We start from the raw sequence: 14,081 nt of genomic DNA, 5'->3' as shown, positions 1-14,081 counted from the left end.
TCAAATCGAACCAGTAGTTCCTGAGATTAGCGCGTTCCAACAAACAAAGAAACTAACTCTTCAGCTTTATAATATTAGTGTAGATATAGTTTTGTTAAATAAAAAAAAAAGAAAATAAAGAGGTCATAGAGATTTAAATTTAAAATTCCAGGATCCAACAGCAATAGACGTAGACGACGAAATCGGTGAAATATCCGGTGAATTCGGTGACAATGTGTCCATGAGTAGCAAAGGCAGGAGTGTGATAACCGAACTGAAGTCACCAGTTGAAGCTTTACCTCCAGAGGAAGACCCTCCAGAAGGATGCTTGGAGAGGATCAAGCCAATGAAATGGCACCACATGAAAGCGCTTATTTGGAAGAACTTTTGGAGTCTGTTCAGGAACTTTGGGTAAGTAAACCAAACCAGATTTATTTGTGACTAGCTGCTCCGCGCGGTTTCACCCCCGTGGCTCCCGTCCCGTTGGTCGTAGCGTGATGATAGAAAGAGAGATATATAGATATATAGCCTTCCTCGATAAATGAGCTATCTAACACCGAAAGAATTTTTCAAATCGGACCAGTAGTTCCCGAGATTAGCGCGTTCAAACAAACAAACAAACTCTTCAGCTTTATAATATTAGTATAGATAATAGTATAATGGAAGCTGTAAAAAAAGAAGTGAAATATTTGTTACTTTCAATTAATAATTAATATTAATGAAATAGTATGTCAGAAATCAATAGTGTTCAGTCAGTCAGAAATCCATCTCTTTGTAAGTCTTGTTTAATCACTACATAGTATAAAATAGAGACATTTTCTACAGAGCGGGCGAAGTCGCGGGCGGAAAGCTAGTGATAATAAATCATTAATGTATAAGATGAACATGTTTTAATTACGCCTCTATTATATTCATAAGAAATGTTAATTAAGATTATTACTCTAAGGAAAAAATGTGTTGCTAAATTCGTTAAATTAAATTTAGAATTTAGGACATAAAAAAATATTTCAATTCACGCGATGTAAATTCCGACATAAATTCTACAAAAATTAAAGTAATTTGGTAAGCAAATTTTATATCTATTTTTATATTATTACTGCGTGATGAAAAAATAATATGAAACTATTTTAATTTTAACGGATTTTAAATTCGTACTAGTTCCGCCAATTTTTTTGCTACGTGTACCATAATTATCTTCAAATGAAGAATCATTTGTTGTTCGTGGTGAACAACTAGCATGGAATTTGAATTATTTTGTTTCAATATGCTTACTAGAATATAATAAATTTAACAGTGTGTTTGTAGATATGTCTTTCTTTCACGTCGTGAACTCGTGAGTGATTTTATAATTGTGATATGATTTTTGTGTTTTGAGATAGTTAGGAGGCTAGAAAGCGAAATATAGACTGTGATATAGGTTACTTTTTACCGCGGTAATATATTTTATTCCCATTGGGATATCCTTTGATTACGGGTGAAGCCGCGGTCGCACGGTATCTCATGGATCTCATGTTTTTAATTCAACTAATCTATAATATAAAAATGAATCCCAAAATGTGTTGGTAAGCGCATAACTTGAGAACGGCTGAACCGATTTCGTTAATTCTTTTTTTATTATATTCCTTGAAGTACGAGGATGGTTCTTATGTAGAGAAAACGTAAATATGTACCACGGGCGAAGCCGGGGCGGACTGCTAGTTATAAATAATTTTATTTATTTAAATATCTCGTTATAAACTTATATTAGCCTTACTTGTATGTTTGTATGTAATCGACTCCTTTAGACTCGAATTGTCCAATTTTAAACGGCCAGATTCAATTCAAACATTGTACTCTTATCAACGTTTACAATACAATTATTTCATGACTCTAGCGTGTATTTTTTCCAGTTTTTACTAGGTTTTCTAACCGACATTTTTTTGTTTCAGTCTACTCTCCTTCATAATCGGTCTACCGCTATCCCAAATGGTTCTTTTCTGCCTTGCAATTGGTCATTATCCCGTGGGAGTTCCCATTGGGATAGTGAACTATGAGCTCCATAATAGTTCTACTGTTCTTTGCGACTATCCGAGAAACAAATGCCCTCAAGACCCTGAAACTTATGAGTGGAATCTGACCATGTTTAGTTGTCAGTATCTGGATTTCTTATCGAGGAGGCAGTCTAATTTGGTAAGTTATAGTAATATTCTAAAGAGGAAAAGTGTGATGGTTTGTTTAAAACGATTTTACTCACAAAGTACAAGACCTATTTTAATTCTTTTACCTGTAGAAAGCTACGTTAGTTCTTAATAACATTAGCATTTTGTCTTTATCTGGGTTACTAACTGTATGTTTTTGGATAATCTTCGGAAGTATCTACTGATACTTTTGTGAACATTATTTCCCTACAAAAAAGCTACTTTATTTAGAAGTGATGTTTTGTTTAATATGGCATGGAATTTGGAAGAAATGTACTAATACTAGAGATGTTTTTAATACTTTTCTTGCAAGTTAGAATTTTCATTAATTAATTATTATAGTTGCTACTTACTACCAAATATTGAGTATCCATTTCTGAAGGCAAAATCCATACTAATATTATAAATGCGAAAGTAACTCTGTCTGTCTGTCTGTTACTCAATCACGCCTAAACTACTGAACCAATTTTTATGAAATTTGGTATGTAGATATTTTGATACCCGAGAAAGGACATAGATTACTTTTTATCCCGGGAAAATGACGCAATAACGGAATCCCACGGGAACGGGAACTTTTCTTTGACTGCGCGGGCGAAGCCGCGGGCGGAAACCTAGTACTTTATAAATAAGCTAAGATCGGGTTTATAATACCAATGACGTTTTCCTTACGAATTTCCTTAATTTCAAACCTAATTAGTAAAAGAAAAAATAATTTAATGATACGCTTACAAATATTCAATTATTAATATACCAAGATTTAATAACTATTATCATACCAATCCATGTTTCAATGCTTGAATTACAGCGTAATAACAATAAAATGATAGGACAGAAGAATTAATTCGTAATTATACAAAATGGCGACCCGAGTCACGGCATCAATTATTTTATAATTTAGAGCTATTTATTTTAGTTAGATAGGGAGGCGAGGTAGCTAAATGGCGTCGTCGAGACTTATCAAAATCGAAAGAGAAAATATTTTCGAAAAGAAAAGCTTCTATGGTAAAAACCATTTTAGCGGTGGGTTTGGCGTGTACGGATTTTCAAAAATGTAAAAAAAAACCGTTACTTGGGCATTCTCGAGCGCGTCAGATATTCATACTACGTATGCCCCAAGTGCCTCTGATAACAACGGTATACTAATCTGCCGGTTTGCGTGGTGGGGCTAGGCATATAAATTCGTCAAAAATGCACAAAAAAAAAATTTACTCGAGCGCGTCAGATTTTCGGAAGGGGTGTTAATTAGGCCCCAAGAAAGCTCCCCTTAAAAAAACTGACAATTACGGCATGACGATAAGTTACGATGAATTTTTGAAAATGCAGAAAAAAAAAGTCCTTTTGAAATACTCGAGCGCGTCAGATTTTCATAGGGGAGGTTTATCTAGGTATTCTGAAAGCATATTTTCTTAATCTGATAAAAATGTTGGTGGGTTCTCTTAATCTGACCGAAAAAGGTTTGTGGGTTTCTTTTTTTTAATCATCGTTATTTCATATCAATTTTTCTTACCACCCTCAGTTTTCGAGATATACTCAAAAAACCGGGAGTTTGAGTTTTTATGATGCTTCAAGTAAAAAAAAATTAAACTTTGGACAAAACTGAAAAGAGACCTTTTTTTGTAAAATAAAATTACCTTTTTTGTTTATTTAAACTTTTTTTTTTGAAAAAGTAAAGTTCGCGACTTATATGCTGCAACGCGTTTTTCGGAAGACGAAATGGCTCCTCCAGACTTCCGGTCATGCGGAAACCGGCAGATTTTGTGTTTTTAGTAAGTTTTAGATTATATTCTTCAAAATAAAAATAAAAAAAATCGCGCTCAAGAATGCCGGGTTAACGTTTTTTTTTTACAAGTTCGCGACCCTATAACTCGGCGGCGTCAAGGACTTATGGTCAGATTAATTAAATTTAGTCTTAAAACACTAAAATCAACCCCCAATATCTTAATATGACGCGCTCGAGTATTTCAGACTATCGATTTTTTTTTACTAATCTGATCGTCTATCCTAGGCGCGCGTCACTACATATAGAGCTAAATAGTGAAAAAGTTTGTTCTATTAGGTCTAAGGTATCTCTCATATCTTAAACTGCCACGCTCGAGTATTGCAGAAAATTCCCCTCTTCGTCTCCCTATCTAAGTGGAATGTTTTTAGATTTTATGACTCATTTTTGCTGGAAACGGCGTGTTATAATAATTGGAAAAAGTTCGTTTATAATGTTTTAATTGGTAGTACATTCATTTAATAGATTGCAAGTTTAGTATATTATTTTTTATGGGAATAAATGGATCATCACCATAGTTAATATGTATTTTGCACTTAGAATAATTACACAATAATTACATTGTGTAATTATTCTAAGGTTTTGCAGTTACATTAATTAAATGAGATCTAAAAATAATGTTTTTAATCAAGTGATAATTACAGAGTATTTTGATGTTCAAACATTTAAAATTACTGATATATTTCTAATTTACTTCCATACAATAAAAAAATTAGTTTAAAATGTGGCCATAAAAAATATTCACGCGGAGTTGTTATTAAAAAATTGAGCACTATAAAGTTGAGTTATTTTTTAATTATTAATATTTAATTTTTTTTTATAGATATCCTTCCCAACCGAAGCAATAGCGATGAAAGAAGCAGGTCATGGTGCAGCTCGTGCTGTCCTTGTCTTTCCTTCCAATTTCTCCGCAAGCTTACAGGATAGAGTGAGAGATCCGAGACACGCTGATCCGTTTACGATTAATAATTCTGAAGTGCAAGTACATATGGATGACACTGGTAAGTTTTTTTATACAGAACACTTAATATTATCAACTGACTTCAAAAAAGGAGGAGGTTCTCTATTCGGCTGTAACTTTTTGAGTTTGTTACCTCAGCACTTTCGACTGAGTGAACCGATTCTGATTATATTTTATTTTTATTTGCTAGCTAATAACGTGTCTACTGTCTAGTTTTAAAAGTTTAAGGCGGTTGAGTTTAAAAAAAATGATTCATTGAGACTTTATTGCGTTAGAATGCAAATAGCTAAAGATTTAATTTAACCTTATTTTTCAACAAATAATTTACACTATGCAACTTTACAGAAATACGTCGAATCACGCGTGGTAGGGATAAGAAAAAGTGGCGCGTAATGGAAAAATGTCACGCGTAACGAAAAAATGTTACACTAAATTTTTTTCCAACCCCGATAAAGAAGTTTCACTTCAACAACATAAAAACGACGTGTGTCACTCGGGGACTGCCGCGGTAAACTTGTAAAGCTATTGCATGCTATGCCTTCAAGCCACACCTCCGCCCGTCGGAGTGGGGAGCGTGAGGTTTTTTCGTTACGGAATTTCTCGATTCGGTCCCCGCGCTCAAGGCCCGCGATCTATGCAATAGCTTAATATATTCCATAACATAAAAAAATCTGAATCGTTCATGCACAGATAATTTTATTCGACTCGAAGGACCACATTTTTGCTCCGGGCTCGAGAAAAATTAAAGCGATTAAAACTTTTATCGTAATATTTGCATATCTATTTTAATGTAATATTTATCCGATATAGTTATAGTATCAATATATGTTGCCCCCTTGTCGCACTATTGGCTATTGCAGCGACTTATTTCGGGGGCCCATACAGTGAGAGGGCGAGTCACCACCTGCCAACATATTTTTTACTTTCTTTGAGTAGAAAGGCAGGTGCCATAGTTTCCAATAGTCCCCAAATACCGGCCCATTTAACATCCCATTCCATAGCCCAGTTTATTTTGCTTTCCATATCTCGAAATAGTCCTACATCGGCCGCGGACTGCCCAGGGCTGTATCTCTATAGTGCAGTCATGGGCAGGCTGCGGCTGGTGTCCCACAACACAGTAAAGTTCTCTAAAGGGCCTCTGCGTGTTGGATCCGTGTCCCCACGTAAGCCTTCCAAAGGACCGGGTATCTTCCTTATGATGGTACCCGAGTATTATGGGTATCAATATTAATAGTCTGACTTTGTTTAAAAGTACCTACCAATATAATTATTAATTATGTTCATCATATTATCTATACTAATATTATAAAGCTGAAGAGTTTGTTCGTTTGAACGCGCTTATCTCAGTAAACTACTGGCCCGATTTGAAAAATCCTTCGGTGTTAGATAGCCCATTTATTGAGGAAGGCTATAGGCTATCATCACGCTAAGACCAACAGGAGCGGATCAATGCGGGTAAAACCGAGGGGCACAACTAGTATAACATACATTTTTTATGATTTTTTTGCTACTAAAAAGTTAGTATTTGTTATAAAATATTATGTTATTGCACAACCGATATTAATCTTAAATTTGATGAAGTCATAGCCATCAGTGTCATAACAGTAAATAATAAGACCCCCAAAACAAATTAAACTAGTATTACATGAAGATTTTCCAAGTCGTAACAATATATTTCGCGCGCTTCGGTCATTTACATAAAATTCGAATAACTCATAAGTCGAATTCGAATTTCGAATAAGTCGTTATTCGAATGAGTTTTCAAACTTTTATCAATGAATGATTCGAAATTCTAAATTCGAATTTGAATATTTTGTTAAATGTTCTGATTGGCGCTTTTTAAATTATTTCGTAATTTCTTATATTGGAGGTAAATTTATGATGTTATAAAATAATAATAATATGTTATACTAATAAGCAATATTTGATTATTATAATGATCAAACCATAAATGTTCGAATTCATTAAAAACATAGATTAAAAATCTTTTTTTATAAGTCAGTTAAATTAAGCACCTCTTTTGAATATTTTGTAGAATTCAACGATCATTTATTTTTAACGGGCTCATTAATTAAATGTATTGAACCACTTTGTAATAAGGTGAACGAAATAGTAATCACCCTCAACTAATTTTCACTGTAAAATGTATTTTAAAGTAAAGGAATAAGGTGGTATTTCATTTGATGATCTTAATGAATTCAAAAACAAAAGGCGCGAAGGAAAAATGCCACAGTTCAGGAAATGTAAAAAAATAAAATGAATTATGGGATATAAGTGGATTTATAAAATTCACACCGGGAGGATATTCCGGGGAAAATAAATCTCGTTCATTTATCAATGGAAAAAGGTGACGAAGTAGATTTATTTTTATTCAAAAAGATATTTTGAGTGTTGGACTTAATATAGATATAGAAGGACGTATAACTTTATTAGTGACTAGCTTCCGCCCGCGACTCCGTCCGCGCGGAAAAATTAAGAAAAATTACGATTTATTTTTTTTCTACGTATTTTTTCGGGATAAAAAGTATTCTATTTTATGCCCAGGATAATAAGGTATAATTATACCAAGTTTCATCGAAATCGAACCGTTAGTTTTCACGTGATGCCTGAACATACAGACAGACAGACAGACAAAATTTTTTTTAATCACATATTTGGGTTTGGTATCGATCCAGTAACACCCCCTGGTAATTATTTTTTCAATATTTTCAATGTACAGAATTGACCCTTCTACAGATTTATTATATGTATAGATATAGATGATATTAATATGTTTTACGAAAAATACATTATATTTAAAAAATCCTCTTTATTGCATTTATATGAAATCCTACTACCTTATAGCATGAAGTTAAGCTTTTTGTTAATCTCTTAGGAATATAGGATATTTTAAAGTATATGTATAATACGTATGTATAGTTCCCTCGTTAGTCACGCTTCAAAGAGTAATTGTAAAATACGGAATTCGACTGTGCATTTCATGATCTATAACTTTGTATACCATAACCAAATAAATTACACTTAATAACCTCAGTTATTCCTAGAATTCGCTAAGCCAGCATTTATCATTCGCAAGAAAATAGCAATCAAGTTGAACTGTGGTAAATTCGTAAATCCCTACGCTATGTCGGTTCCAATTAACTCGGTCATTTTGCACAAAGACATCCGATTTAATCTTTATTCTTTGTTACATTGCTAAACCACAAAAAGCCCAGTGGAATGTCTTCTTTCGTAATTTTACTGTGGCTATTTTTAGGTCTACGTACCTATTTATAACAATTCTTTCTATTAATATTATAAATGCGAAAGTTTGTGAGGATGGATGTATGTGTATGTACGTTTGTTACTCTTTCACGCAAATACTTCTGAACCGATTACAATGAAATTTAGCACACATATAGACGATAACTTGGATTAACACATAGGATAGGTATTATCTCAAAAATCCCATAGGAACGGGAACTATACGGGTTTTTCTTTGAAAACGCGGGCGAAGCCGCGGGCGGACATCTAGTATGCTATGTTTTCAAGTGAAATTTCAATGTCTCGCAACTTCAAAATAGATAGGTAAATCGTTTTTAATCTCGGTCAGTATTTAATGTGTGAAGACATTACAAAAACACAAAAACAACTACTAATGATATTAGATGAATCCATACTAATATTATAAATGCGAAAGTAACTCTGTCTGTCTGTCTGTTACTCAATCACGCCTAAACTACTGAACCAATTTGCATGAAATTTGGTATTTTGTTACCCGAGAAAGGACATAGGCTACTTTTTACCCCGGGACATAGGATAGGTTTTATCCCGGAAATCCCACGGGAACGGGAACTATGCGGGTTTTTCTTTGACTGCGTGGACGAAGCCGCGGGTGGGAAGCTAGTTTAGTATAAATGAAAAACTGTACGTAGACGAAATAACTAAACCAATAAATGGCCTACAAAAGCAATAATATTGATTGCTTAATAATGATAACAATTGGTGGTAATTTATGGGTAATATCAATACATTATAACGCAGTAATGTAATCAATCTCTGACTGTGATATATTCGATACAGGCGATTGTAATTCCGATACATATTATATTAGTAGTTTGCTTAATTGCATTTTCATTAAATTGAAAGATTAAAGAAGTAGGTAGTACTTAAGGTATTTTTTTATTAAAAAGGCAGTCAAATTTGTTTTTAATAGTAAAACCAGATTTTATTTTATTACTAGCGGTCCGCCCCTGCTTCTCCCGTGGTACATATTCACGTTTTCTCTACATAAAAACCATCCTCGTACTTCAAGGAATATAATAAAAAAAGAATTAAAGAAATCGGTTCAGCTGTTCTAAAGTTATGCGCTTACCAACACATTTTGTGATTCATTTTTATACATATTATAGATTAACTAGGTAGTATTTTGCTCAGTCATTCATTCTTCTTATATTTAAATAATTGTATAATGTTCTTGTATAATGTGTTAAACTTCTAATATTAACAATCAAAGTTTATATTTATGGCAAATCTATTGTTCTTTCAAACCATGCTTTTATATTATCTATGCTATTATTAATCGAAATCTAATCAAACGATTTGCTCTAAAAATAGAATGTAGTGTATTTAAAAGTTCCAATTCCCAATCTTAAATATGTATTATACAACTAAACAGAGATTTTAATCAGAATAATTAATCAATACAAATGAGAAAACCTTTTCAAATAAACAACAATACTTTTCAATACTTTCTCAAACAAAGAATTTACAGCAATCGGTTCAAACTAACAACCTCGTACAAAAGAGTCAGCCGATGCCCTATTTCACAATCTAAAGTTCCTTAATAACTGGAGTGGAAATATATAAAGAGCAATACATAGCTGTGCTCCGCGGTTTTACCCGCATTGATCCGCTTCTGCTGGTCTTAGCATGATGATGTATATAGCCTATAAGCCTTCCTCGATAAATGGGCTATCTAACAACGAATTTAACAAATCCGACCAATAGTTCCTGAGATTGATTATTCAAAATAAACAAACAAACTCTTCAGCTTTATAATATAACTAAATTTTTATTTTATCGTAATTCCCTATTGGAGGAATGGTTACACAGTTAGGTATAAATAAGTTTAAATGATTAGAAAACAATTTATAATTACTATTCATCTTGTTTGAAGGAAATATTTTCTATTTGTGTTTTAAAAATAAGTTTTCTAGAGATAATTAATTTTCGGAGCTTTCTCATTTAAATTATTTTTATATTTTGATATTAATAATCATCATGTATAAATTTTTATAAAGTATTTATTTGCTATAACCCACGGATTTTTAAAACAATACAAAATTTCTATCAATAATCTAAACTTACAGCTTCATAATATTGCCTTAACTAAGATTCTTATTACCGTCATAAAAGGAATGCTAAGTACCTTTATCTCAAATTTAAATCAATGTAGGAAAATAGAGAATTTTACGACCTCCAGCTTCAATAAAGGCGCGTAGAAAATGTATTTCTCTTTGTAAAAGTTCAGAGTGTTTATATTCCTCCAATATTGAGCGCTTTGAATACACGTGATATGTACTTTTGTGCTGATAGGTCATTAATATAATGTGTTATGTGCCTTATGTGTTGAAAAATAAGGTGTGCTTTGGAGAAAGATTACGAAAATCGGAAAATATGTTGATATTGTCACTATATTATGTATGTTGTATAGTATGAATGTTTTTAAAAGCTTCAGACTATATTTTAATGCATCTACAATGTGAACTTTGTCGTCCTGTTTATAGAGGTATTTGTTGAGGATATAGATATTCATAATTATTGTACTGCGCCAAAATTTTAAGTTTCCCTTTTTTTTTGCTTTATCCTGGGATTTCTGCAAGAGATCGCTTATAGCGATAAGATCGCCGTCTCTATATTTTGATTTGTGATTGTATTCATTTATGATGCGAATTAAAGTATTTTTTCTTCAATTCATTCATTCTACAAGAATATAAGGCATAATTCACCACGCTGGCCAAGTGCGTGTTGGTAGATGTCGTCGAACTTTAGTACTTGGCCAGGCCTTTCATATCGATCTTTTTCTTCTTCGATTGAAGTAACTGTGTATTGAATATTTTATGGCAAATTTGAAAAGACCACAATTATGTTCAAACACAGGGTCAGTCGGTCGATGCCTCCATACCTACTTATTAGCTTATTAGTATTGAGAACTTTTAATATGTTCTTTTTATATTAAAGTTAAGTGGTTTAACTTTGTGATTCGATAATAATATAAAATTGATGTAATTATTTGTTTAGAACTTGTAACATATTACAGGTACATCTATTAAACTGAAACTCTAATATTATATTTTATTCAATACTAGCTTTCCGCCCGCGGCTTGGCATGCGTCCTGCTGTGTCTAAAACCTAATCTATACCCATGTCTATACTAATATTATAAAGCTGTAAGTTTGTTTGTTTGTACGAGCTAATCTCACGGCTAGTAAATTATACATCTAAACCTTCCTCTTCAATCACTCTATCTATTAAAAAATCGCATCAAAATCCGTTGCGTAGTTTTAAAGATTTAGACAGGGACATACAGACAGAGAGAGCGACTTTGTTTTATACTATGTAGTGAAGACTTCTTCTAGAAGCACTTTGAATAAGCTTTACTTATAATACTTAGATTATAGAATACTAGCTGTGCTGTGCGGTTTGGTCTTAGCGCGGTGATATATAGTCTCTAGCCTTCCGAGTTCTATCTAACACCGAAATAATTTTTCAAATCGGACCAGTAGTTCCTGAGATTGTAAATGGACTATCTAACACCGACCAGTAGTTCCTGAGATTGGCACATTCAAACAAACAAACTCTTCAGCTAAAGCTTCAGCTAAATATTATAAATAATATTATTATACATTATAAAATGTAGATATATTTTGTAGGGAAAGATAAATTTATTTAATTTATAACGTTCCATTTTATTTGCTTGTTCTAGTTAAAGAAAATATTAAGTCTGACGGACATTGCTATGAAATGTTCTCCGTATTTCCTAGTCTATTATTCGGGATAGTTGCGTTACGTATTCCCAGAAGTACAATGTAAAAGATTTATAGACAAAATGGCGTTAAAGGGGCGATTTGTTTATTCCAATGGTATCTTTTGGTATTTCTTGTGTGTTTTTGTGTTTGTTGTGATGCTAGATTTTACTATTCTCACTTCATAGTATAAAACAAAGTCGCTTTTCGCTGTGTGTCATTCTGTAGGTGTATATTTAAAACTATTATATACGTGTATTTTGGTGCGGAGTTTTTAATATATAGTTCAAGATTGTTGAAGACGAAGGTTTTAGTATACATTTATTATGTTTTTAGCCACCGCTTATCGAAAATTATCGATAAGCGGTGTTAGGTGATAAACGAAAGTTTATCGAAACAATACCCAATTGCTTCGAAAGCAATTTTTTCAATTGCTTGCAAATGCTCTATCTCTCCGACTTTTTGATTAAAATCAAATGTTTTTAAGAAAAACCTACAGAACTGATTTTAATGCGGTTTTATCATAGATAGTGGTTTAAGAGAAAGGTTATAGCATACATTATAATAATTATGTATATGTTATTTGATATGATTTAGGCAATCGAATATTTTAAACTATGCCCAAATATTTTAGCTCTATCTCTCTAATTTATTTTATTGAAATCAAGTTTTTCTAAATTAAGCACAAAAATAAAAAGTCTTATTATCTGTTACAAAGTTACACACAATTTGTTATAAAGTTGCTGTTTTTTCACAGATAAGCAAGTGGAATGGATGTTAAGTCGCGACATCCAGCTTGCCTTCATGGAGGCAACAGAACATTTGTCTGAAGTCTGCAATCTGCCTAAGAGGATGCTTTCTATACCCGTATATGTAAGTATAATATTATTTTTTTATTGCTTAATTACCTACCTAGCAGACGATGCTCTGCCCTATTGCCCCGTTTTCGTGACGGCTCTCCATAAGAACCTTCTTTTTGCCTTAACAAAAAGGAAAATTTTGCCGAATTGGTCGAGCTGGTCGACACATTTGGTGATTCACTTATAGATAAGTAATAACTACTAACTATTTTTATAATATCGTTCAATTGGTACGGAATAAATTTCTACTGATCGGTTAAATAGAGTTTGAATTTTTATACATTACAATGATTACAAACATGTTAAAACATAAACCGAATGTATTAGTAAGAGGTAAATATACCAACAATCTTTATTCGTTGTACGTTTATTAAATATACAGCGAATAAATTTTGTTCCACTTGATAATTAGCTTTTCATATGTAACATTCTTACAAATATTGGGGGCAATTAATCGAAGTAGGTACCCAGCACTTGTAAATTGAATAGCATATTTATTTATCCAATAATTGACAACTTGACATTTTCATTATAAAACTTTATGGTAGGTACATATTTGAATAGATGTTTCTTTTAAAATAATATTACTAGCGGTCCGCCCCGGCTTCGCCCGTGGTACATGTTTACGTTTTCTCTCCATAAGAACCATCCTCGTACTTTAATTCCTTAAATCCCTTATTATAAAATAAGAATTAACGAAATCGGTTCAGCCGTTCTCTAGTTATGCGCCAACCACCGCATTTGGCGATTCATTTTTATATTATAGAGATTTACATTCTAACAATAAAAAATTCGGTTACTATCTATATTGACTTAACATTCTGGTATAACTTAACCTCAGCTTTATAACAAATACAGATAATAAATATCTCAACAGATCTGTTTATTTAGTCTTTAATCGATATAACGTCGACTTGAAAACGATGTACTTGATCGAAATGCGTTCACTAAATTGTTTGTATTGATTTAGGTCTTTGTAAAGGTAAGAGGAGATTAGGATGGATATGCTATTTTAATATTTAAGTGTTTGAATATTCAAATAATTTGTAAATGAGCAATTTTCCTTTATAGAAACATTCTCAATATGCGATTGTTTTTAATAAGTAACTGCATAAAGGTTGACATTTAATTATCTTAGCAGTATTAATATTTCGTTTTTACCCGTATCTTGGGTAACGAGATGTATTAATTTAAGTTTTTCAATTCTTTGAATATAAGGCAACCTATCTGAAATAATTAGCAAGTAATTCAAAAGTAAAACAGCTCTATTATAAATGGCATAAATTTTAACATCTGAAATGAAGTAAAAAGTAACATTAT

The 14,081-nt window shown here is 32.4% G+C and overlaps 1 protein-coding gene across 1 annotated transcript in view; it reads left to right on the top strand.

Annotated features, from left to right (window-relative positions):
* The window catches only part of LOC123702752 (ABC transporter G family member 20), a 67,399-nt gene that overhangs the window by 46,580 nt on the left and 6,738 nt on the right, over positions 1–14,081 (top strand). The window contains exons 8-11 of the mRNA XM_045650537.1: positions 152–390; positions 1,908–2,148; positions 4,757–4,934; positions 12,659–12,774. Coding sequence (XP_045506493.1) covers positions 152–390; positions 1,908–2,148; positions 4,757–4,934; positions 12,659–12,774 — 774 coding nt within the window. The remainder of the gene's footprint in view (positions 1–151; positions 391–1,907; positions 2,149–4,756; positions 4,935–12,658; positions 12,775–14,081) is intronic.

Source organism: Colias croceus, chromosome 24 (genome assembly GCF_905220415.1).
Source record: "Colias croceus chromosome 24, ilColCroc2.1".
In the NCBI taxonomy this organism is placed as follows: Eukaryota; Metazoa; Arthropoda; class Insecta; order Lepidoptera; family Pieridae; genus Colias; species Colias croceus.
This window is presented reverse-complemented; position numbering and strand designations above follow the sequence as displayed.